Raw genomic sequence first — 27,579 nt, forward strand, 5'->3', positions numbered from 1 at the left:
GGCTGCAAAATTCTGTGCAATTGAACTTAAAGTCACAGGTGATGAAGTTTTCTCTGTGTTTTTGTATTTGTGCGTAGAGCACCATACATACACAAATAAGGTATTGAATTCATTAATATGCCTGAAAATGAATGTTGCAGAAAATCGAATGCACCACCTTTCCTGGGCTTAAAAAACAGGGGCGAAATCTCCTCTAGTTTTGTGTTTTCAGACCCAAAGCCCCACTGAATCCCGCCAAAGCCCACCCTGCATGAGACCTCCCTGATCCGACCTAGAGGAGAGTGGAATATTTAACTGGCAAATTATTTTCTAGGGTGGATCAATTTCCCTATTTTAAAGCTGTTGGTTGGTTTTGAATCATTTCTCTGTGGCTCAAAAAGCTGTTCCAAAGGCCCAAATATAAACCACCCAGTAAATCCATAAGCTTGCAAAGATGCTGTGGGTACTCTGTGTCCTCATTAGTGTATGGGGCTGCAGGCCGTACTGAAGTCTGCTCCTAGATGTTAAACACAACTTGAGCTAATTTATGACAATATATAGATGATGAGCAATTTCTTGGTAGGCATGGTACAGCATTTAACTTTAAAGTGTGAATTTTATGCTAGGGTGTTAGCCATTGCAGCTACTTATAAAGATTTATACTTTACATTGATTAATTAATTAAATTAATATTTAATTATAATTAAGGATTAGGTGTAGTACTTCTATTCCTTTTCTTTGATATTTTAATGAATTTAAGTGTTACATGCTGAAGATCCTTATTAAAAAAAAAAAAAAGGGAATTAATGGTATGCAGAAATATCCATGTAACAATCATGTATAACCCCAGCAATAATATGACTGACAAAGGTTTTCACAGTAAAATTCATATTTTGTTCCATCATTTAGCACATATGCATTCTTTATGTGATCATTAGGATGGGTTTCCACTCTGTTTTTTCTGTTTGTTGTTGTTTGGTTTTCATTTTTTCATTGTGGTTTTTAATTCAATTATAATTACAGATTGCTAGAACTGACTCCTAAAAGGAGGTACTGAAATTATTTCACAGCTTGGGTTCTGTCTTGGGATACTCCCATAAATGGACCAAATTTTTAAAAATCTGCTTTTCATGACCAAATTTGGGTGTAGAAAGTAACAACACGCTGTTTACTTTATTCTAAAATGGAGATTAATATGTGCCAATGGCACTTCCTAGCCTAGCTACCTAGCATTTTTATGGTCCTTCTTTAGTGGTGGTTTTCAGGCCTCCTTGGACACTTGGTAGTAATTGCTTTCCTCTTGACGCGCGAGGCCCGGGGGCTCCTGCCTGTGGGGAACTGGGTTTCCCCTGGGACCCCCATGGAGCCCATGGTGGGACGGGCAGCTGGTCCTTGTGGAGCTCCCCGCGGAGCTCCTGCTCACAAGATGGTCTCTCACTTCTACATTAATGGCATCCAAAGTTAAACCGAGGCTCCGCGCTTTTCCAGAAAGTCTGTAGATCAGCGTGCCCGGTTATGTGGGAATAAACAACGTGGAGGTTTCCATCCCTCTGTCTTCTTGGGAGGACTTGGTAATTTGACATCCGACCTCTTAACCCAGCCGTCTTTTGTAGAAACTGGATTTCCTTCCCCACAGGGAAGAATTCAAAGGAAACTGTTAGTTTCAATGAATTCAGCATCATTGCCCCACCAGCCCCCTCTCTGCTATGTCACTGCGAAATAAGACAATTTGGCTTCAAATGACTAATGCGATTCTTTAAAAAAAAAAAAGAAAAATCAAAATTTTGGTGTTTTCTGTGGTTATTGAGTGTAGATCTGAGGTCAGCGCTATTAATACATAATGACCTTCCTTGTGGCCTTCATGGGCTGAGATTGCTATTCATGTTAGTACATACTGAGTAAAAGTATTGCTGTGAAAGGTATTTATAGACAACACGGCAAAATCCTAACTTCTATTAAAAGAAAAAACAAAAAAATTAAAAAGAGAACATTTGCACACTTTTAATGGGTATTGAGCTTGCCAAAATCTTTCTAATTGGTCCAGAGGTTTGGAATGAAGAATTATCAAATTATCATTTGAAGACGAACAATAGAAGTTCTGCTGCAATTTCAGTAGCAATCCCCAGACTTATTTTCTTTATGTCATGAAAACTTCAGAAACATAACCAGTGCTGAATTGCCACTGGTACCAAATAACGTGGCTTTTATTGTTGCCTGGCTCTTCTGTATATTCAAGTGAATAATTAAATACTTACTAATAAATAGAAGGTAACTAAAGATGACTGTGATCTAGTCTGTTGAAAATTTCTCAGTACCCTTAATTTGTTAGTAAATTCAATATATTTTATTTAAGCAGAAGCATATATACAGTATATTAACTTTTTTCCAGGCAATCTTTACTCAGCACAGAAAGGCCAGATGTATGGGAATTGTAAAAAATCAGGATATGCATAAAAACTGTTCAAGTGCATAAAGCAGCCCCATCTGGAAGACATCTAACAGAAATGAAGTTGTACAAAACCATTCCATTGATAATAAAGCTAATTTTTATGGGTCTGACAAGTATGTAATTATGTTCAGTGGTGCTTTTCAGATTTTATCACAGTCAATAAACCGCAGTGGTAATTTCATTCCCATTTGACATATTTACATGGAAACATTTGATTGGAGGAATTAGTAACCCTGAAAGCCTTGATAGATATGTTTTAATGATCTGTGACCTCCGCAGTCCCTCATCTGTTTATTGTTGCAACAGGCGAGAAGTCGTTCCTCTGTGACCTCTGTGGCTTTGCCGGCGGGACACGTCATGCCCTCACCAAGCACCGGCGGCAGCACACAGGTCAGTAAAGCTGTCTTTGCTCTCTGCTGTGTTTTCTCCGGCGAGGGAAGTCCCTCCACACCGGGGTGGAACGCAAGTCAAATAGAACATTACAGCACAAATAACGCATCGGCTCATTGTTTGCTTGGCTTTTTTTCGCGTTTTTTTGTAAAATCGGTGTGCCCAAGGTCTGCGTCGAATCTGTTAGTTAGCTGGGAGTTTGAATAATTGCTCAGGGGGAGGCTGGGGGGGTATTTCTGGTGTTTTTTTCTGAAGGAAGTCCAATTCTAAAGACTGGATTTCTTCTTTAAATGAATGCTAAGTCTACTATTTTTGTATTCCAAGGCCCAAATAGATTACCTACTGTGAAGATTTTGCAAGAGTCTGCTAGATTTGTCCCTGGGTGAAAATTAGAGACTACATATAGATTAATCCATTATTTTGGACTGAGACATGGTTGAAAGCTAGTGTTGTTTCAGTTGCCCTCTTGTAATTTTAAGGTAGTTGGTAATTAATAGGTACAACTTTAAGAGTTACCACATGGTCAGCATGTAAAGCAGGATTTCTCGCCCAGAATTAGTAAAGCTTTCCTACCACCTGCTTATAAAAATTTAATATCGGATAAAATTAAATTGGTTCTTAGTTTCAGAAGATCAGAAAAACTGTAAGCATTAAACATTTATTAATACATTTTACCTTAATTGTGCTTTTTAGTAGTTCCTTGTATGTGTTTGATTATTAGAATAGATTTTGTTCAAACAGACGCAGAAGTGTTGCTGCTTAAGCCACTGTAGTTTTTGTTTTACGGACTACCATGAGGGTAATGTAACATCAGCAGGAGTTGCTGTGTGAGTTAAGTGACCATTGTCTAATGTACAGTGGAAAGAAATGGCTAACAAATGAGAAGCTGCAGTTGTTACGTCATGAATTTTCCGTGGATTTTGTAAAGGAACCGCAGTGGGAGATTTTATTATGTCCCTAAATAAACTAATCTGGATTCAGGACATACACCATCTAAGTGCGTAATTTCCTGAAGAGCAGCTACTCTCTTTCTTGAGAGCCTGAAGCCATTCTTCCCACCCTGTTTTCAGTTTATTAAAGCAAACGCATTTGAAGGAGAGTCTAATGCTTTCAAAACTGTAGAGTTTTCAGTGCCAGTCAGACAATATCTTGAAGTGGGTAAGCTCTAAAAAATAAAAATAATAAAAAAAATAAAAAAAAAAAGTTCAGGGCCAAATTTTACTTGCAAGTCTAACTAGTAATGATACTTCCAGAATTTTTCTTCTGATAATGAGGAAAATACACTTTGTGAGAGCACTGCCACACTTATTAAATATAATAAGCTCTCTCTTAGTGTTATACTCTCTGAATGAAAACAGGAGCAATTGCAACTAATGGAATGGAAGTTGCGTGCTGCAGTTTTAACTGTTTCCATTTTTCTGGAGCTCTGGAGGATTGTCACTTGTTTGCTGAAGTTCACATGTGGGCTAAATATGAAAATTATTAGGTTTTTTTTCCTTTAGCAGAAAGAAATCATTGATATCAATAGGATGGGAACTACCTTTTGTTTTTTATTGGCCTGCCATGTGGCACAGTGGGATCATGCATATGTCTAGGACTCACAGTCAGTGCAGCTACACAAATGGTAAACAATCATTTCAGAAGAGAAAAACGGAAGAAGTGCATCTTCTTGTCTTGGCCCTTCTTGTCTTTACCTATTATGTGAGTACAGATCTGGTTTCTCAGAAATGTAAGCCCTTATAAGGGTTTATATGTTAAATTTCTATATCATTAGGCCACAAGCTGATAGAAAAAAATATTTCCTGGTTTGTGTTCAAAATGAGGCTGAAAATACGGTATGTTCCTGGTGAAAAACTGTTCATGTTTTCGATGGCATTTTGCCCTTCGTTTGCCAGTATGGTAGAGACTTTTGTGCTATGATCACAGGGATTCACAGGTTATAGATCATGAAGCTTGCATCTAGCAGGCATAACTTTATATTTTATGTCAGGACTGGAGGCTCGTTATTACTTTGCTATTAACTTTATACTATACAGGACAGCATCTCAGAGGCAGAAGGATCTATCTTTTTGGCATTTATCTGCCTCTGTGGCACAAACAATCAGAGATGATTCTTTAGCAGAAAAATTATCTGTAACTTCTATTTGTTTCAAGGAGAATGACACAATCCACCTTTGCATTGTTGCACTTATGTGGCTCCCCTTGTATTTTTATCCAGTGCACAACTTCATCTCAGTCCTTAGCTGCACGCACTCCTCTTTGTACCTGTATTTTCCCTTCTGTGTCCCCAGTTGGCACAATTTTCCCAGAGCAGAATGCCAAAGCAAATTACAATCAGTTCTGAAAGGAATAGGTATCAAAAATAGTCTAAATGGCTTAAATAATTCCCTACTGTAATACAAGCTGTCTAGGGGGCTGACACAGAACATCTTCCAATCCAAGATTTACTTCTATCACCTGTCAGAGACCCTTGATTCAAGGGCAAATGAGCAAATCCTCACATGTAGTTGAGGAGTCTTAACCGGCTTAACAAGCCTCCTCTCGTCCCAGCCTCAAGGCCTGAGGTGTCCTGACACCCCAGAGAAATGTTCAGCTGCTGATAGATATTTGACACAAGAGAGGGCTGTCGGCAGGACCAGCCACTTAGACTTTTGATGCTCTTGATTCTGAGATTTCTTACTCTGCTCCGCTCTTGTTAGCTGAGATTATTTTTATGTAACTGGAGAAATAGCTTTACCTTGTGAAAGATGCATTTTCTTCAGAAATATTACAGGGAGTATAAAGTGTAACTTGGTGTCAATAAGGCTGGCAAGATCTGGCCCTTGGTCACCCATGGAGCAAGCTGTGGGGACTAGTTCGGTACATAGGATGTTGTCCCTGGAAGATATGGTTTTGCTTTTTAAATGACAAGTAGTACAGGAATGTTATTAAACTGAAAGAAAAAGGCCTTAGTTTTAAGACTTGAAAAATGTTTGTACTTAATTTACTTGCAAACATAATGCATTTGCATACAGATTTTCTTGTTAGAGGCTTTCTCAACTGTAAAGTAGAACTGCAAAGTAGAAAAAAAATAATTTGATCTTTCAAAAGATCCGTGGTGTTTCACCAGTTGATGTTTTTATTCTCTGTTAAATATGTTATCTCCTTAATGACTGACCTGGTCCTGTTAGAACCACACACTTCAAACACAGAATAAGCTAAGTCTTTGGCTGATTTTGTCCTGGTGTAATGTTTTATGATCTGAATGCATCTTTATATAGTCTGCCAGAATCAGTCTATGAAATTGTGCAAGATTTTCACTGCGATTTTTTTAAACTGAAACAATGGCAACTTCAAAAGTGGTCCAGAGTTTGACCAGAATTTAATCACACTGTAAAGAATACTTACATCTCTACTGAATGGTTCACAATGGACACTTGTGGTGGCCTGGGCTGTGAGCAGAAACTGCCTAAAGAAACTTAGACCATTTGCAATACCAGCTGTTGCTATGTGGTAAATAAAGGAGAGCTTGCAGTGCTGCAAGAACGGATATACTGTAGTTCTGTTCCTCAATGTGACTAGAAGGAAAATTTTTCATCTTTTGAGTCATCATGAAACAATTTTTTAAATTCATGTTTTGCCTGAGTAAGAAAATCTGCCAGAAGATAGGAAGACAAAGTTCTGAATTTTAGTATTGGCTGAATTTAGAATTAGTTGGATTTCACAAAGAATTTAAGCTATTATCTGAATTTTGTAAGCAAGAGTAAATAACCTCTAAATCAGCTACCAAAAGCACACGCACACACATGGAAGAAAAGTATAATATCAATATTATTTAAATATTTTGCCTTAATCATGATCAACCTGGAAATTGCAGAAGAGAGAAAAAATATCGAGGGTAATTATTACTGACTTGAAATGAAAACATGAAAACAGTTTATTCTTTTAATTTTTTTTTAATGTTCTTGTTGTTATTGTTCTACTCTCCTCTTTTATTTATCTAGCTTTTGATACCACTCTAGTTTTCTCTTCTTATATATGTTTCCCAGTAAACTTCCATTTAGTGTTGTAGTAGCTGGCCCACTCCAGCAGTGCTGATCGGTCCCAGTCTGTGTTCCCTTGTGTGAAATTCCCTTTTTACTGTTGGTTAGTACTCCTGCAAATCGCAAAAACCCCATCCTTTGCTTCTCATGTGTTGGTTGTGGTGGAATCTTCCAGAGGATCATAGAAGTACATTGCAGTAGTAGAGCGTTATAGGGTAAGTACACACGTAGTGGTCACAGCAGTTCTATGAGAGTCACCCTGAACATATGGGACTGCTTAAAGAAGATTGTGTCTTTGTTCAGATATTTTCATGAATTTTTGAAGATGGTAGTTTATATCATACAGATCACTGTTTGTATGATTGCTTCTGCTCACTCATTTCAATCTTGCGCTTTTCGAGACATTTATAGGTCAATGTAATAAAGAAAGAAAATTTAATAATGTATGTGTTTTTATCCAGATGAGTGACTCACTTTGTGTTTCTGTTTCTCATGTGAACTGCTCTTTGACTTTAATGTGTAGTTACACTACTCGGCATTGTATTTAATGTATAATGTAGCCTCGTCCCTTCAATTTCTCCACCACAGCTTAAAAAAATCATAATGTCAAATACTACAGAAAATGTAGCACAGTAAGAAATCTTAGTGTTCTTTTTCAGCAAGAGGAGAGGTGAAATTTGGAGAGGATCTGTATTGTTTTTCCTTTTCCATTTATGCCAACGTTTGCAGCGGAGTGTGGAACTTGATTATAGCAAACCTTTGGCCAGAACTGACACCAAAAACCTGGGTATCATAAAACTTTCTCTCTACTTAAGAGAAACTGTGTAGTGAAACAGTTTTCCTCCCAGTTCTGAGCATACAAATGTCAATCTTTTTTGCTATGGAAGAGCAACCCTATGGTATCTACAGGTTTTCTCATAAGGAAATGAGATCAAGGATGAACTTGTTTTTATATGTCTTATAAGTAAAAACTTGAACAGACTAAAAGTAAACAGAATTTACTTCAATATACTTCAGGCTTCATTAGCAAGCCTGTTAAGTGCCTCTCGAGGGAACAGCCTTAACAAACACGAGAAATAGCTGGAAATAAGAACATGCAAGAAGATGGCTGTGTTTTGTGGTCTGCTCATTCCTTAGATCAGACGAAACTTACAGGAATCTTTCTGTGCTGCATGCACAACACATCATGTGAAGGGCAAACAGGATTGAAAGCAATCATTTCCTATTGAAACAACCCAAGTAAGATTCTGATTAATCGCACAAGACTTGTGAATTGATGGCACCATTTGATTTTTATTTTTTTACTTCATTTATGTGAAAGCTGGCTGCTCAGTAGCACATTCATGTAAATGCTGTATATAATCTATAGGTAGAAAGTATCTTGGATGGTCATGATTATGAATAAAAAATTCACTTTGCCATCCACAGATCAACAACATACTGTGTTATTTCATTTTTCCTTTAAAAACTACATGTTAAGTACATAACTGCACAGAGAAATTTGTGATAGCAGTAAGGTATGCTCTATGTCCTAAAAAGCCCATCATAAAAGAGAGAGAACTCAAAAGAGGAAGAGAAAAGAGGAAGAAAAAGAAAGGTGTGATTTGGGAGGGGCTGTAAGCTAAGACAGATGCTAAAAGAAGTCAGTGCAGAATTTGGAGAGGCAAGAGGAAAAAGAAAGCCTTAGTCTGTTAAGCCTGAAGCTTAATAACTGCTTTTGTACAGACTGGTGCTCCCCGTGATCTGACCTTTTTTATTGGGTGCTTTCCCAGACTTTCATTGTTGGAGCTGAAATTTTCCACGTCAGGTGACTTAACTGATGCACTTCAGAAGTTCCGAAAAAGTGAAACCTTTTCTTCTTTTGTGATCCTGTGGTTAGGATACATAGCTTGTACAGTGCTTGTGGTAAAAATGAAAATGAAATAAAAAACCCCAAAGACAGTGGGTCCTTGATCTTGGATTGTCCTTCCTTTTTTCCCTCCACAGAACTTGTGACCATTGGGGTATTTTGGGGCACATATCCTTCTTTTTTTTTGTGAGGTTTCTTACTGATAAACTTAGAGACAGTGAGGCACAGACAAGTCTTCTATAACCATAAGGTGTGTGAGGTTGTGTTTTTGTTTGGTTTTGTTTTGGTGTTTGCTTGTTTTTGTTTGTCGTGGTTTGGTTTTTGTGTTTTGTTTGACTATATTTTACCTTTAATCTTTAAATATGTAGAGTTTGTCCTAACACATTTAAAAAATACTGTCTATATACTGTTCAACACTCCCCAACCCAAAGAAATACTTAGTATTGTTTTAGATTTTTTCAACTATACTTTTCAACCTGCTTAATTTTCCATAAAAACAGATACTTTTTCCCCTGCGCAGCTGCTAAGAGTTACAGGCTGTGCTAGGCCGTCTTTTTTCCTCCCAGTTTAGTTGGCTTTTGTTGTGTGGTGCTGCTGTGATGTATTTTCTGTCAGGCGAGATTTACACATAGTCCACTTGACAGGAGCAGTTAGCCACAAGGATTTTCTAAGGAGAAACTTCCTGGAGCAGCAGGCGAGGATTATAATTTTTCTTTTGGTCACGATGGGATTTGCGAGCCCTCCTGGCTTCCACGGAACCCGGCTGGTCTGTCAGCCCCACCGGCCCTTCCCCAACACAGCAGCAGACCTTTATCTGATCCATCCTCCCCTGAATGGCAAACTACAAAATCACTTTTCAGGTCAAATCTCCTTTTTTACAACAGAGCGAGCTGGCAAGGTTCTACTGCATTTTAAATGAAAGCAGTTAAAATAAGTATGTATGTTATCTAAAATACCTATGGCTTTACTACTTAGGCTTGAAAATGTTGCTATCTTCTGTAATACTAGAAGATAAAATAAATCAGGCACAGGAACTCTTCGGTTCAAGAGCAGGTTACGTTGCTAGGGAGTTGATGGCCTCCCAAAGAGTTTAATTGAAGCAGCAGCCAGTACCATTCCAGCTGCTGGGAGAGTCGGCTTCTCCAGAGCAAAGAGTCAGTGTCTGACAAGAAAACCCCGTTTGGGGCAGGAAAGACATATTTTCTAGCAGTCTCAATTTGTCCAGCATAGAGGCTTCCGCATTGTGTCCTGCCCCTTCACCTTTCCTCGTCCCATGAAACAATAAATGAAAAATAGTGTCTGCAATTCTCTCCAGCAGCTGCTAAAAGCAATTATTCCCGCTCTTTATGGAACTTTCAGAATCTGCTCCGTTGTCCCTCCATACAACGGTGCAAGATTTTCAGGCCTGAGGACCTTGCATTTCTTCTTCCCTTGGGAGGCAAAAAACCCCAGCCATCTTCAAGAATGGAAAATGCAGATTTCTCTTTCTTCTCAGAATTCTGGCAAAGTCCCTTTGGAAGTCTTCAGTGTCTCACGCTTTAAGCAGGCTTGAAATATCTAGCTCAGAGGCATGGCCAATTTTGCTAGTGATGTGTCCTCTGCTGGTGGTGTGTCTCCTGTCAGTCTGAAAAACTGCAAATTGTACCTGCTAAGAGGCTTAGGGTTCAATTTTGAAACTGCCTGTTCTAGAGCTCTGAACAGTCTACAGGGTAGGTGTCTATCCCTAGCAGTTTTGTTCGGACTTCTTAAGTTAGGGATGTTAAATCCTTATGTAGTCTTTAGGATAAATACTTCCAAAAGCTGGCACAATGTAGTCAGAATCACCTACTTAGGAGCTGCCTTTTGTCTTCTGTATACAACCCCCCACACACACCCCTTTTCCTCCCTAAATGACAATTACATGTGCCTGGAAGCTGCGCAGAATAATTCTGGAGCAACTAGTTGGAAAAATGGGATGCAGGTGTCTTTGCTAAGTGTCACAGTATGCATATCTACTGTGAGATTTTGCCTTAGTGTCTTCTAAGGGGTGGACCCCTCCACTGGAAGGAAAAGTACTTTTTTCCACATTATAATTTATAAGCTAGAGACTTGCATCTTTCTTAAATTAGTAGTCTTCTAAAAATATTCAGTGCAGTTGCACAATTCAACAGAGATTAAATTTTACTCTTATGAAAATATTCTTGTCCTAGTCTAGGTTTGGTGTTTTTTTTTTTTTCCTTTTCATAAACCTTTCAACTCCTTCTGCTGTTCAGAAAAGATTCACAAGGGCAGAAGGACAGCAGGCAGGAGAGGAGGAATAGAGCATTGAGTTCTGGGTCTTATTCTCAGTCCTGGTTTATGTTTATTATTTAATGGATAGGACAAAAAAATCCCAAACCGAAGGCTCTTTCCTCCTGGAGATGTTCATTTCTGAGCAGGCACTGAATACAAGCTTCAGACCAATTTCTCACCTTCTGTCTCCAACAGTATTGCTTTCAGGGCTATTCATGGATCCAACTTCAACAGAAGGTGTAGGGTGAGAGGAGCGCCTGTCACCTGGTGATAATATTTTTATGAAATAAGGCCCAGTAAGACGGTTACCCTGTGTCAGTGCAGTTCTTTCAACTCCTTTTTGCTGCTGCGTACACCACATGGGAAGTCAGCTGAAGTGTGTATGTTATAGTGAGAACAGTATTTTGCAATTAATGCATTGTATTTGGAAGTTTGTTTTGTATTTGTGGTCGTTTATGTATACATGGACTAAAATCTGTCTCAAGAGATTTGACATAAATTTAGACTTATCTTCCTTTCCTGTTGATGAAAACTGATAATGCATATCATCTCTTGTCACCTTCTAGGAGAGAAACCATTCAAATGTGACGAGTGTAACTTCGCATCCACAACACAATCGCATCTGACACGACATAAGCGTGTCCATACTGGAGAAAAGCCTTACAGATGTCCCTGGTGTGACTACAGGTAATGAGTCGTTAACTAAAGCATGATGAGAGAAGGGTTAAGGTGATCAGACGAGGTTCATTTGAAGTCACCAATAAAAATATATTGCCATTAAAACACCATCAGGGCAGCAGTAATTGCATATTAAATTAGGAGCTAAATTTAAAAACTTAGTTTTCAGTATTTAGGTATTACTTTATAAAGAAAAACAAATGATGGGAAACCTTTTAGTGGTAAGACTGCAGTGCTAATGTTGAGTGTTTGTTTCACAGCTGCTCTAGTGTCTGTTAGAATTCTCCATGGTGAGGCTGCTTATCTGCATCGCCTTTTCAAATCAGTTGCAGTTTTGAAATTTTTCTCGGTTGGTTTGCAACCATTTCACCAAGAAACGAAAAGTCTCCTAAAAGGCTTAGCAGCCTAAATACTCACCAGACACTTATTAGAATGGGAAGCAACTGGAGCCAGTTACAGTGCTGCAGAATCTTGTTTTCCTGCTTAAGTTTTCCTTCTTGCCAGCCACGGTGGTGTGATGACAGTTGGATGTAGGGTTGGTTGCACGGCAAATTCTCCTGTGTTGCACCACTAAAACACATCCTGTTTGGGCAGTAGATTAAATTCTCAACAATCACATGAAAGGACAGTTAAGATTACTTGTGCTTATCCCATGTGTCTTATGTTCATTATGGACTACTTATTAAATCATCTCATATTGCTTCTTAAATTATTCTTTTCTTGAACATACTTTTTCTACAATCTTGATCACCGTTAATACCATGTAGTATGGTGGCTAATCTATACGTACTGTAAAGGAATCCACAGAAGTTGTTAATGAGTAATTTGCAAGAGTTGGTGTTCAAAAAATTTGTAAAAACTCAGTATTATATTTGATGAATGACATATGATTCTGTAATTAGACGTATCTGCTGTGATGCATGCATGAAAGAGGAGAAAGTTAAACATTTGATTATACCACTATAACACTTTTTATTTTCTTTTAATGCTGAGCACACAACTGTAATGTTCTTTTAGTGTAAGTTTGAATATAGTTTCGTACAACAGGATTACGTAACAAAACCTCGCCGCTCTCATAATACCTGGTTTCACTGGAGTTATGAGCTACTTTAGAGAAAGCTCATGTACAGAAAGCTCCTGCAGTTATCAAGCAGTTTCTGTAGAAAAATTTTTGTTACATTGGTTTGTGCCTGTGGAGAAAATGTTCTGTGAACTCTTCTGTATTGAGCACCCATTAAATTAGTGCCTAGAACTGCAGAGAGCTGAATTCAATAACTTTGAGGAGGCCTTCTGTTTCTGTGCTGCTGCCTTTTGGGTCCCCCTGTTTGTGGTGGGTTTTTTGGGGGCTGGTGGCAGGGAGGGTGTGTGTGTGTTTTTATTTTAGGTTTAATAGAAGTGTTTATGTCCTCTTCAGTAAGTCATCTAAGAAAGAGACGTGGGTTTGCATTTGTCAGAGTGTTTGCATTAAAAAGTCTGTTGAGTGAAGTAAGAGCATCTAAGCAATAATGTGACATGATGTGCTGCAATGGAGGTAAACAGAGTCCTGTCTGTGATACTGTGTGTTTGAGGAGGCTCAACCTTGGGGTCGTCCACTTTAATGAACCATCCCGATTGGAAGGAATAGATTTATTACAGAACTAGGTAACTAGAGGTGGGTCACAGTGGGTTTGAGCTTCCTGGCTTGAAAACCCTAGAGCCTGAGAGCACTGTAGACATGAATCAGTTTGCAGTTTGGGGTTTGTTACACGCACACAATGAGTGGATACAGTTCCCTTGCTTGGTATGACAAAATGCATAACTTTAATCCTCTATTTAGTGAAGGCAGGAGATCATTTTCCTTTGGATGGACAGTTTTCTCTATGGGAATGAAATTTCAAGGAATGACAAGTTACTTACTAGTATTTTATTATATTGGAGGTTATTAGAGAAGAAGCAAGCATAACTTATTTTATCAGGATTAACAAGAAATCTCTGAGCATCCCCTGCCTGTATCTTATTGAAAAATAAATGTTTCATGGTAATAGTTAGTTAGTTTCCATCCCTTGCAGGCCAATTTTGACCTAATCTTTGGAGACTGATCTCAACAGATACCAGCTGATGAAGCTTTGATTCTGCAGGAAATTTGTTCTGAGCTCAGCTGAAAAGCATCTGGCAGGGATGCAGGAGTCGGAGCGGTGCTGCTGCTGTGAGTTCAGGGAGGCACTTGGTGTAGCTGCAGAGGAGCCAGTACAACAGGGGGCTGCTCTCTTTATTAGCCCAAATGTCCTGCTTGTGCCTGCCAGTTTCCACAGGCCTGGGATATTAGCCAGCCTTGTTGGCAAGTTTATTTTTTACTCCCTGTCCACCTCTCTCATTTTTTTTTTTCCCTCTCCTTTGTGTTAAAATATAATTTTAAGGGAATCACATGTTGCCTCCTTGTCAACTCACCCAGTACTGTGTCTTTTCATGGAAAGGTATCAGCAACGCTGTCAATGTCTTTTACGCTAGTTGTGCAGATGGTGCTCTTGTCAGTGTCACCTACAGAAAACATAAAATCAAGATTTTAAAGTCTGCTGACCTAGTAATAAAATTCACCGCCGTGTCTAGTGGTCAAGCTCTCACTGCGGTGCTTCAAGCCCTCGCGCTCTAAGTTGATCCAGACTGTTTCAGATGTTTCTGTTTAGTGTTGCTTGGCAACTGCAGACACTTTAATGACCCTTGTAGTTTCAGCGAGGTGAATATTCCTCATTTTGTGTACAGACGTGGGGTATTGTTAGTGCTACCATAAAGTCTCCTTTCACCGACAGGTGAAGTGATCTCTCTATTCTATAAAGTAGCTTGAGACACTTCAATTAAAAGAGTATCTAAATACAAAGTATTTTAATTATTCCTGTTCAGCTCATCAGTGCTCAGAGGGTTCTTAGAGATCGCTGACTTCAAGCTTTTCCAGTTCCTCAGGAGGAAATTGTGAACAATCATCCTGCAAAAACTCTTGCCAGTCTAGTGACTTAAAAGGCAAGCTAACCCTGGCTAGAAGTACAGAAAGAAACTAATCTGAATTTAGGAACTGTTATGAAAATCTGGATCACCTGTGGCTGGACAGGCACTTAGAACTCTTTCTTTTTTTGCTTAGCAGCAAAAACTGAAGTGAAATAGGCTGTAAGATACCATGGGAAAAAGATTGATTTTGGCTGCATGGAACAGAAAAGGGAGTTTGTTCCCTATATAACGCACAGCATGATAAATGATTTTTTTAGCTACAAGGCATGAATAGATGTGGTTTTCTGAAGTGAATAATAAAAACACTAGCATTTTTAGCTCACAAACTGTACATTCTCAATAGTATGCGTATTCCCAAAAAGAAAAAGGGAGATTCTGCTCTTTTTATTTTACCAAGTTGCTTTCAAAATCTGTGTTTACTGTTGGACTTAAATATTCTTGCAGAAATGTTACCTTCCATCTCTACTTTTTGTACTGTGACCACTTGATATTTATTTTTGTCTAAATTTTTTGGATATTGATAACAAAGAAATAAACATCTACTTTTCTGTATAGCAGCATGTGACTTCTAGTAATGATTATAATTTGAATTTTTTTTCAGTCTAGTTTTAAAAATCTGATTCCTTTTGAGGGAAGAAAAATATATCTTTATAAATATAAAAATTCGCCTGTTAAATGTTTTGGTTATAATTTTTCACATTTGTGTTTTCAACTTAGGTTTACCCCATTTAGATAAAAATATGCACGATTTTCCTTTGCATTTACTTTTCCAAATCACACAGCATATCTCTCCATTCTTAAGTCAGTGTGTTTTGTCATACAAAAATATTCATTCACTCCTAATTAACGTTCAACTTAATTTTATAATGCAGAATTGGTCTCATAGGGCCTTACACCAGCATTATGCATGCAATGCTTATTTTATATTTCTTAGTCATTTAAAAAAGATGCATTATGTGGCTGAACTTTTCAGATTACATGATCCTAGAGCTATCCTGACAATGACACTGCATTTGGGAATGGGCACAGTAGGTGGTGAAGAGCCATGTAACCTCCTGAAACCGAACAACACCTGGGAACTTCACCTGATTTCTAAATGTCTCACTGGTACAGTCTTTGGCCAGACTTCAAAATCTGCAACATGTTTAGGCACCTGAATTTAACATGATTTTAGAAGTGCTAAGCTCCCATGAGTCAGATGATGTCAATGGAAGGTGCAGATATACAGCATTTTCAAAGTCTGAACTGGTTTTGTGCATGTGTCTTAAGTAAAGAATTGGAAATCTCATATAAGTCGTATCTCAGGCTTTAAATTCAACTTCCATTGGTACTGACTTTCCATGTAACTATCACAGCTACTCAGGCAAGTAATAATTTATGTTCATGGTGTGTGTGAGGAGGATGTTTCAGTACAAAGTGGATCTGGATTACATTGTTTTGTGGCAAGGGCACAAAAGGCAGAGCCCTGCTTTTCTCACAGTCAAATTTGTTGGAGTTCTGGGCTCAGGAGGAGCACTGGCATAGTTTTGTGATACAGAAACAATATTGCTACAACTTGGACCGTGAGGGTGTGGGACGGTATAATGTTTACACACTTTGCGCCATCCCCGTGCTGTAATTAAACAAAATGACTCTTATTTCCCTGGGATTCCGCTGTATGGTTCATTTTGTATGGAGTACCTGTGGTGGTGAGGGGAAGGAGGGAATGGAGGGCAACATCCAGGGCGCTGGTGATGGTTCACAGTCATAAATAAGAGGATTTAGAAGCTGGATAAAACAAACAGCCAGACCAGCAAAACAGCATTCATTCTGTAAATGCACCTTCCTATAAAGTAGATGACTCTTGAAGGATGTCTTACAAGACTGAGAATAAATAGCATACATTTTTAATATAATTATGTAAACTAAAATAAATATTTTACATTTATTATGCATAATAAAATAATTAGACAACATTCTGTAAGGGATTATGGCATCTGAAGTTCCAACTGCAGAAGGATTCATTGCATATATTCAGCAGCAGCGGCAGCGTGACTTCGGGGAAGTGATTCCACAGGGGCTACTTTTCTTTTTTTGGACAGCATCCCTAGGGAGTTCCTATTTCCCTCTGACTTATAGTATCTGTTCATAGGTTGTAAAGACCAGTTTATAATGCACTCCAGGATTTGTACCTAAGTTATAAGTAAGTGTTTCCTCTCTGTTTGTTCTGGTGAATTTAATAACCTTTAGTTGTCTTGGTATGAGTGCATCAGCTCTGCTCTGTTCCCTGGTTATTTCAAGGATAACTAGACACTACTTTAAATGCTGAGGTACCCATATGTATTTATTCACGGCAAAACTGAAAGGCTGTTGTGGCGACTTCTACATAAAATGATGAAACAGTGTATTTATCATTAAAATATTAACATTAATATGCTCTTTGTAACCAGTGAAATTTAATATGCATGTACAGGAAATAACTAGGTTACACAACTGTATGGAACATTAGGCTGATGAGGACTCCAAGTGGCAACCACCATTGCGCTATGGTAATACACTTTTTTATAGATATCACAAATGCAGAATTAGGCAAAAAAAGTGCTTATACTTTGTACTAATAAGCAATTGCAAAGGACAATAATGCGTGCATGTAATAGAACAAACTGGGCCTTCAGGAAGCACTTAAGCTTCTGTTGTGATCAGCAGCAGGAGTTGAGGATTTCCAGTGCCTTGTGCTGGCAGACTTATAAACAAATGAAGATAGAAGTTTAGAGAGAAATTCCATCGGTGCATGGGCATAGTTCCCAGATGCAAACTCCTCAAATATTATCCAGCCCTTAGTTTTTAATAAACATTCAGATAAAATATTTGGTAATATTTCTATTTATCTGGAATAAAATATGCAATAACATTTAAGGCTGTAAAAGAAAAATAATCTGAAATAAAATTTGGATATAGCCGTAAAAGCAGTTTAATTTTTCTGGTGAATACGTCATACAAAACAATGGTTACTTTTATTACCTTTATGTTGTTTCTGTTGCTTAATGAAACTTTTTATATTCACCTAAGCTGTAGCAAATAGTTCATATGTTAAACTCCGAATAAAAAATATGAAATGTGATAGTGCAAAATACAGATCAGCTATCATGTTAACCAAGAGACTTCAGATGTAGTTCCCAACATTCAGAAGTGTGTAGAACCAGAGAGCACACAAATGTTGATATGGCCCTGGCTGGGAGACGTGTGCACTGTCTGTGCTGACTTGAAAAATCCTGCTCTGCACTTTAGGAGAATCATGTTGGGCGCAGCCTACAAAAGAACTTAAATTCCCTCTCTCACAACTCTCCCTGTCCTCCCTGCCAGATGTCAGTGTCACTGCACGGACTGCTTAAGAGAATGTGTGCTTATTAGAAAACAGGATTGTTTCTTACAGAAAGACACATACGTGCATGCACACAAATATATTGGTGTATGTAGACTTGCTGACTACGGTCCACAATGAAATTGCCCTGTTAAGAGGCTTTTGCACAGCATGCAATAGTATAGTCACTTTATGAAGTCCTTTGCTTTTTGTATTTTTAATTATTGGCATAATAAACACACTCTACTTAGTTGAAGGCTAAAACAGATTTCTATTTCTTTTAATAAATAATACTTACCATCAATAATTCTGTGTGCATTGGTAACCCAAGCTTCTCTTGTTTTTTTCTTATTTCTATTTATTTACTTATTCATTCCTGTTTTCCTATTTTTTTCCTGTGGCCACTCTACATAAGAGGTATTGAAAATTGCCTTTTTAATTCAATGAACCTGTGATTCTCATGCCAACACTGAACCACCAGATTTGGGACTTCAAGGATCCGCACAAGTATCTTCAAACCAGTGATGCAATTACAAGCATTGATAATAACATTCTATCCTCATTTTGGATTGAGTTTTGAAGAACAACTTTTAAGTGATGTATTTAAGCCTAAATTGCAAAATTACTCAGGAGTGACTACTGGGTTTAATCCTACAGAGACATGCAGCCGTTTTGATATCAATGTGAACATTCCTGTGTAGTTTTAACTTCTGACAGCTGCTCTGTGCTGCAGCCTGTTGTGATCTCAGTTCAGTGCTCTATCAGTTTGTTCACACTTTAAGTTCTGCAAAAACATTCTCAAGTTCCTGGTTCCTTTTAGTAGTTATGGTCTCCTCTTGCTGTTCAATTCGGGCTTTTGTTCCTAAACTTTTCTTCTTATGCAGCCTCTGCGCTGCCGTACCGCTGCTCTTTTTTATGAAACAGAGTCCAATACATTTAACCCAAAACCTCAAGTATTTTTTGTTTAGAAAATATAAATAAGACCACTTCATGCAGTGGACAGATAAATGTAACTAATGTCTTCTATTATCTTATTTTATCTTCTTCCTGTCTCCACACTTCTTTTTCCCTATCACATGAAATCATCACTGTCTTATCTACTCGTCATTTTTAAGGAGCATAAACATGCTATAATAAATACACCTATATTTATGTTTAATATATAGTTAATTAATGTTTATAAATCTGGAACACCAGCACATATTTCAAACTAAAATAATCTTAAGTAGGTTGCATTTTGCTAGTAAATAAAATCTAAGTACTAAGCTCAAGATGAATGGCAAGGCTATGGTCTTAATATAGCTTTTAGTAACAAAAAAGACTTGTCATTAACTGCTCTTACAGTGCTTCTGATAAAAACATACACTGAAGATCTTTTATGTCTACGCATAAATTTTCATTTGTTGGAATAATTTGATCTAAAAATAATCATTGGCATCATATCTTAATTAATATGACCCTTTTAGGTAAAAAGTAGTTTAAAAAAACCCTAAAGCAACTATATATGTTTTCTTTGCTCTTGCCTGTTAACACAGAATAGAACATAAGCATATTTGTTTCTTTTACCATTCCTTACTCCTCAATACAGTCATTATAAAAGGGCCAAAGCTATCTTTTGGGGGTAATCAAATCTACAAGGAATTATTATTATTATTGTTGTTAACTACCTGAGCGGTAGTTAGCAATCTGAAAATATTTTGGTAGTGTTACAGACCTTTGTGATTAAATTATTAGTAGACACTAGCCTGTTGCGTTACATGTGGTTTATTCTCCAGGCAATATGGCTATTACCATATAAAAAAGCTTCTCTATTAGTGCTACACTGCTTTGGAAACAGAGGCATCAGAGATTTGGGAGCCTGAAGTTCCTGGGATGTTGCTTCACAGCCCTCAGATCCAAAGCTGCTGCTGAGGTTTGGGCATGACGAGCCTTGGCAGGAGCCAGAAGAGCTGCTCTCAGGGTTTACTTTATAAAAGCCAGTACATAAAGCCCTCAGTTTTGTTATTGCAAGTGATGGAGTGCTCCTCAGTGTTATCACTAGTGGGTTTTTTTGTTTGTTTGGGGTTTTGTGTTTGGTTTGGGTTTTTTTGTTTGGTTGTTTTTGTTTTCTTTTTTGTTTTGTTTTCAAACACCACTTTAAAAGAATCTCAAAGATATTTGCACATGCCAGGTGGTGGTCACTTAGGATTTTAGTTTCCATTTTCCTTTCTGTCTCCTAAAAAACTTAAAAGTGATGTTAGCAGCATTCATTCCATTTGTTTATTATATTAGGTTTGTCCTTATAATGTCCTTAGCCTGTTGCATTCTTCATATACCTGAATTTTGTACTTCCATTTCTTTTTAAATGTGTTCTTTTAATAATGGAAAAATAATTAAGGTGAGAAAACAAAAACAAAACAAAGCAAAAATAAAACAGAATACAAAATAGATGTGAAAGACAGTCATAGAATACCAGGTTGGAAGGGACCACAAGGATCATCTTGTCCAACCTTTCTTGGCAAAAGCACAGTCTCGACAAGCTGGCCCAACACCCTGTCCAGCCAAATCTTAAACATGTCCAATGTTGGGGAGCCTACCACTTCCTGGGGAAGTTATTCCAATGGCTGATTGTTCTCATCATAAAAAATGTCCTTCTTGTGTCCAGTCGGAATCTGCACATGAGTATCTTTTATGTGTTACCCCTCATCTTTTCCATTTAACTCCTTGTAAAAGTCCTCTTTGTGGCCACCCTTTAAATACTGGAACATGGTGATGAGGTCTCCCCTAAGCCTTCTTTTCTCCAGGCTGAACAAACCCAGTTCTCACAGCCTTTAGTCACGTGGCAGCTTTGCAGTCCTTTGATCAAAGGTAAAGAGGAGGTTGCAAAGTGCCTTTTGACTCAAGGACTCCCCAGATCTCCCTGGTGCTCCCAGGATTGGTAGCACAGCTGCAGGTTGCTCTGTATCTGTTGGCCAGCTGACCTCCAGTCCAGTTGTTGTTTGATTTTCCTTCCACTTAGGGAAACTGCCCAGCTCACCGTGACTGAGTCACCATCCGTGGAGGTGTTTAAAAGATGTATAGATGAGGTTCTTAGGGACGTGGTTTAGTGCCAGAGTTACGTTAATGGTTGGACTCGATGATCTTTTCCAAACAAAATTATTCTATGATTCCTAGAATATAGGTCTGTACACATATATGTGTGTTTTTAAATAATACTTTGAAGTTACTCTTCTTCTGATGTTCTTCAGCATCGCTTTTTATATTTTTAGTGATGCTATCGTTTATAAAACACACAACATGAAACTCTGCAGTTCAGGATACTATAAAATTATTTGTGTTACAATCCTAGAAATACATCAAGTGGTTCTAGTGACATCATAAACTGCCTGAACATCGTCCTACTAGTTCATTGTGATATTACTGGTACCCCTTATAATATATTATTTATAGCTTTATATTTGTAACTTCAGTGCACTCTCCTTCCATCCCTGTTCGAGATAATTATGGATTCACTCTAACAACTGTAGTTGAGGACATAATTTGTTCTGCTAGAAATCCCATGTGGAACATCTTCCCATACTGAGCTTGGTCAAAACATTTCTGATGAAATTTTACATGCACAGTCTACAGGTCAAACAATATTTAAAATCATTCTGAAGTTGTAGAAGGTATTGTGATTATCAAAAAGAATTCTTAAGTTCTGAGAATTTTTCATGAGAAAAAGGTGGTATTGCGTACTTGTTTTTGTTAATGAGCCCTTGGTAAAACACACAGAACCATTTCCATTAGCAAATTTTGGAGATATCTGCTATGGGTATTTTAACACATAAAAAGCCACTAATAAATTATTTTCTTTTCAGGAAAGAGATGTGTCTTTAGTTCAAAAAGGCATTTTTTATAAATCACTTGATGAGGATTGATTTTTAACCTGATGTCCCTAACTTATTCTGAGACTTGCACCAGCCCATCCATCCATCTTCTGTCCGTTTCTTTAATAACTTTTTAAGCTGTTGGCCAGTTTCAATCAAAACTGACACCCCCTGGCAGTTGCTGAGATAATTTAAGTTCCTGAATGTTTCCTGGAGGAAAAAGGAGAGGAGAGGAGAGGAGAGGAGAGGAGAGGAGAGGAGAGGAGAGGAGAGGAGAGGAGAGGAGAGGAGAGGAGAGGAGAGGAGAGGAGAGGAGAGGAGAGGAGAGGAGAGGAGAGGAGAGGAGAGATCAATGAGGAGCAGGTAGGTGCAATTCAGCTCTCATGTATTCTTTTCTCTTACAACCAGACAGTGTGTTGTTCCAACCTCGCTGCCCAGCACAGCTGGGTTTTCTTGCCTGGTGGGGTTGTCTTGAAGGACACGTTGGGAAGCTGCTGTTGCTACATTAGGAGATTTAGTGAACAGGGCAAGAATCCTTAGGAATCCCTGCTTCAGTTGGTTTGGTGTTTATGCATCAGTGGTTTTGGGTCTCAAATTAACTGCAAGTAGTCAGGACAGGTAATTTTAAAAGTTAAAACTTGGAAGGTGTTTTTAAGGATAAAGAGAACACACCCAGCTATCTATATTTTTCTTTAGAAAATAGATTATTTGGAAGAGATTCGTACGTCTAAGGTTGAGAGCACTGACGTTTCTCATTCAGTCAGTGAATAGGAAGAAGCTTCCCATTATGAGGAGATTGTTTCACAAGTGTTTTCTTTGGAATTTCTTCTGTTTTCTTTAGGCCATTTACTGATAAACTGTAACATGATGCATAAATGTGTTTACATAAGGAAAATAAGCAAAGTTTGAAGAAATACTAAGTTCTTTTTACTTGTTTTTAGTGATACTGAGCATCCACGAATTCTCATCTTGTATGGGGTCCAGTGGCTCTGTACCTATTTGGAATTCAGCCTCTTCCTTTAGGTGACTAAATGTGACTTTCATCACATTTTAATTTGAATTTTAATTACTCTGCTTTTAAGATTTTGATCAGCACTAGTAAATTATAGCACAGTCATCTTATACAGTATTTAGCTGATTGATTTTTGTGTGCTAAAATGTAGTCATCTTGAGGAGTAATAAAAATACTATCAAGTCGAAGAGAGGTTTCAAAGATGAAGGAATTTTCCTCAGAACTGTTAAAGTCTGTGTTAGTCCAGAGAGGTGAAGACCTAGATCTGAGCCTTTGCAAGGGCAAAGCAGGTGGCTACTATCCATTCTATTGAAATAAATGCAGCAACATCAAGTCAGGCAATCAGCCCAATCCAGGCGGGTGAGCTTTTGGGAACTGCAAGAGGTGAGAGACAAGTGTGAACAGTTCTGGATGGTGCTGGCTCTGTTGGTGCTCTAGGTTGCAGAAGTGCATTCTGAAAGGCAAATACAACATTAGTTTGTTCTAGCCGAGTTCTGGTCCACCCGCATCTGTTTCTGGCCTCCTTTGTGTTTGCATCTCTTTTCCCTCAAAACAGTAAAACACAATATCAAAACAATCTTTGTTTTCTTTTCCTGCTCTGAAGTGCCCATTTTTAGTTTCAGTTCACCAGTAGCATGGCAGGAGCACTGTAACAGCAAGGATTATAGCTAAGCCCCTCTCCATCTGAGCATCCCTTTGCTCCATAGCTCAGTTGAGAGTCAATGCTATTTGGCTGGATAGTGAGTGCTGTCATGGGCTTGATACTATAAAACAAAGACAGTGGATAAAGTCCTGGCACCACTGATGTTAATCATTTCACCTCCGTGTCCTCAGTGACGTGACAATTCTCCACCTGTCATGAAGTACTTGCTTTGTAAGAGAGAAATGGAAAACCAGGGAGTTGGCAACACTTTCCACAAGACTTTGTATCCTGGACAGTAAAAAAGTTAAACTAGGCAATCAGATTATGGGATCAAGTACTCAGATAATTCTGGTTTCCACTCAACTTTGCAGAGAGGATCCTGACCCCCTAAATCATGCCAAAAAAAAAAAAAAGAAAAGAAAAGAAAAGAAAAGAAAAGAAAAGAAAAGAAAAGAAAAGAAAAGAAAAGAAAAGAAAAGAAAAGAAAAGAAAAGAAAAGAAAAGAAAAGAAAAGAAAAGAAAAGAAAAAACATCTAAACCCAAGAGCAACTACTCCTTTAGGAGTTTCTGTTTCAATTCCCTGTCTGCTGAGTTTGGAAGTTCGTGCACAATGAACAGAAATCACTGAGGCATGCTCAGAAGTCTGGGTACCTCTGCCTCAGGGCTTTTGGTACCCCTTTTAGGTGAACAGGCTCCTATTCCAGTATTCTTGGGGTCTGTTAGAGGCCTGAATATTAGACAAGGCAGGATTCATTTAATTAATAATGGCAGTGCTGCCCACAGCCTGATTCTAGTTATTGTTTAGGATTCTCAGCTGAGAGGGCATAGAACCAGGGGTTTGGGAGCCTGTTGTGTGGTTTTGGTAGGAAAGTTATATGTGGAACGTAACTGAAAACAGGAGAACAATTCTGGAAACAGGAATTAGATCCACTTCTGGCTCCTGGCAGTTCCTCACTGTCCATTGGCAGAGTTTCAGGAAGCAAGGGTATGTGCAGGATATCTTGTGCCAGCTAGCACACTTTCCTGGGACCGCAGAGAATGGGATTCAGCCCTCCTTAAGTTAAAAGCAGCCCAAAACTCAGGACTTCTACTTCCTAGAATAGTGCCTTAATTTCCAGAAAGCTAGGGATACCAGCGTTTCCTTTTCTGAGCAGATGAGAGCTCCTGATGTTTCATATTGGCTACCTACAAGTTTTTTAGAAAAAGAAGACACCTAATTTAAGCAAATCTGGAGACCTACAGTAGTTTTTTTCTTACCTTCACTAACTGTATTGGGAATTTGAATGGTTATAGAGTGCAGACTAGGTTGCCTTCCAGTGCTGCCGTGCCCAACAGTGCAACCTAAACAAGACAGCAACTTATTTCTACCCTGTCTTATTGATGCCCTGTCTCCCAAACCTTTTTTGCCTATTTTCTGATTATCATACCTTTTTCAATGCTTAGATTGTAGTTTTTCTGAGCTCAAGACTGATTTTTTGTTGCTCCTCAATGCAGAGGGTGGTGTAACACCATTCTGTTGCACTGTCTTCTGAAGCCAATATTGTGGGCAGTGGGAACATACCAGCTTTCTTGGAGCTGGTTTTTGCATCGTAAAGAAAGGATTGCATTTCAACATAAGAGTGCAGAAAAGCCTGTACCCTTATGGTGAAACCTTACTGCTGCCAAGACCATGATACCCTTTAATAGCTAAAACTTCAAAGAAGCTTGAACAGCTGGGAGTCTGCATCCAGTCAAAGTGGCATGTCAATGCCCGATTCCCGTGGTCTCCTTAGAAAATCTCATCTCTCATTTCTAGAACCAGTAATCCAATAACTTTCATGAGAACTAAATGCATATAAATAGAATTTTTCAAATATATGTGCAGTCTTAAGTGTTGTCAGAATCAGCCTCGGCTGGTTTAGACTGGCTTTGTTTTTAAACCCGACCTTCAAATATGTGTCTCTCCAAATGGAATTCTGGGTGCTTTTTTTTTTGCTTTTTTCTTTTTTTTGAGATCATGTCTTTGTTATATAGCTGAAGAAAGGGTATTATTGAAAGCAATGCATCTTGGAATGCAAGTGGAACTATTTAGACTCTTTTCTTTAAAGCACAGCTGCTTGATCTATAACCAATCCAGTATTTAGAAAAAAAGGATATCATGAGCTATATTCTTCTCTTGCTATTCACTTTATGTTAGTAAGCTGCTGTTCTGTAAACTCTTGGAAACAGCTCTGGAATGTACAGACTACTTCCATCTCAGCAGAAACCAAACAACTGTGTACATCTGGTAACAAAAAGGAAACAAATAAATATGTATAGTTTTCTTCTTAAATTTCTATTATTTACTTAATTTATATTTACATTTTGGAAAATACTTGGATTATTTAGAACAGTTATACAATAAACTCTTGTGGCCTTTAAAAAGGTATGTGGATTAACGACTTCTCAAATAATTGTTTTACAAGAGTACTGTGCTATTTTTAGAATGAATGCTTAGTTAACGTAGTCAGTAAGGGCATGTTATTCACATAGGCATCTTTTGTACAAAACCTATGTATTTTTTAATCTCTCTGCATCCTGTATTGATGCAGTAATGTACCTTTGGATATGTACATATAACATTAAGCCTATGAATAGGTCCAGTTGTTCTAGAGTTAGTTGTGTTCTCTAGAATAATGTACTGAATTAGCCCTTTAAGGACTGTATTGCTGATGCAAAATAGATTCAAAGGAGTTGTTTGTTTTTTTATAAAAGGTGAGGAGTGCAGGGGTTTTTTTTGGGTTGTGTGGTTTTGGTTGTTTTGGTTTTTTTTTAGTTTAGTTTAAGAGTGGAATATATGTTTTCTTTAGCTGTAAAAGCACAATCAAGGCAACATGATAAGTGAGTCAGTGTTGTAAAAGTAAAACTAATTTTGCCTTCACTCACATGAGCTATAGAAGGAGGAAGCTTTATTGTCCCTGGGAAGGTGATAAGGCAGAGTAATTGTATATTATACTGTCCTGGAACATCTGCCTGAAGACTGTTGGAGCAATTCATCTATCATGGACGATACAGCATGTTTTGTCTTTCTGCTTTAACCCATCCCCACTGCTGGCCTGCACGGAGGTTTTGATAGGGACTGTGCCTGGGCTGGGGCTCACATTAATCAGTCCCCTTGTTCAACACTCCAGCTGACATAATTACAACCTGCGCACAGCAGTTATTCAAGTCGAGTCCTTGTCACTCGTGGTGCGAAACTACACAGCTCAGATCCCGAAGGAGATTGCCTTATCACACAGAACAAGGGCTCACAGGAGTTGAAGAGAATAGAAATGGGAAAATGTCTTCCGGGAGTACTATATATTCCTTTAAAATAAGACATTTGAGAGGCTTACAAGGGACAAAGAGAAGCATTGTGCAAGGTCTGAAATGAACAGGTTATTATTTTTAAAAGGATTACACAGGCCATTTTTGTGAAATGGACATGGATTATTAAATAAATTCAGTGGTCTCTCTCTCTTATCATTCAGTGACTCTGCCCTATTAGTTTTCTTCAGAAGTGATAAAATAGTTTTTGACTTGTATAAGCTTTAAGTATCTCTCAGTAGAAATCATCAGAACACAACTAATAAAAGTGCACGTATTATACCAGTAAAATTGGCACACACATAAGGGAAGATCTGCAAGGATCAGAGGTAAGGGTGAAGGAAGAAGCATGCAAAAGGGCTTTCAAGGATGAGCAAGTTCATTAGTTTCTGCTGTAGTATGGTACAGGAATGTGAAAGATGAAACCAAAGAACAAGTTTCATATTTTACCATTTTTCCCTCTTTTCATATTAACCCTCTGTGGGAAAAAAAAGGCAAGTCCGTAACACCATCTGTACTAAATGAAAGAAGTTTATTTTCATGTAATATGATGGGCTTTGTTTTTACATGTTTGGTTTTTTGTTGTTGGTTGGTTGCTTGCTTTTTCCTTTAAAACAGAACCTTTGCATACACAATCAGAAGATGATTTATTTGGCTTTAGTCTATAAAATTCCTCAAAATACTTTCATTGGAATCCAGAAGGCTTTTCCCTGGTGTTTAATTTTTTTTCTTCTTGGGTACTAGATCAGCTTCGTGAGGCAACACAATTCAGGCAGTTCTGGTTCTTCGCAATCA

The 27,579-nt window shown here is 38.1% G+C and overlaps 1 protein-coding gene across 3 annotated transcripts in view; it reads left to right on the plus strand.

Moving 5' to 3' along the window:
- The window catches only part of ZNF407 (zinc finger protein 407), a 348,213-nt gene that overhangs the window by 205,299 nt on the left and 115,335 nt on the right, over positions 1-27,579 (plus strand). For all 3 annotated transcript variants that reach the window (XM_082045091.1, XM_082045093.1, XM_082045092.1), the window contains exons 6-7: positions 2,735-2,818; positions 11,527-11,647. In XM_082045091.1, coding sequence (XP_081901217.1) covers positions 2,735-2,818; positions 11,527-11,647 — 205 coding nt within the window. The remainder of the gene's footprint in view (positions 1-2,734; positions 2,819-11,526; positions 11,648-27,579) is intronic.

Source organism: Streptopelia decaocto (genome assembly GCF_964273445.1).
Source record: "Streptopelia decaocto genome assembly, chromosome: 2".
NCBI lineage: Eukaryota > Metazoa > Chordata > Aves > Columbiformes > Columbidae > Streptopelia > Streptopelia decaocto.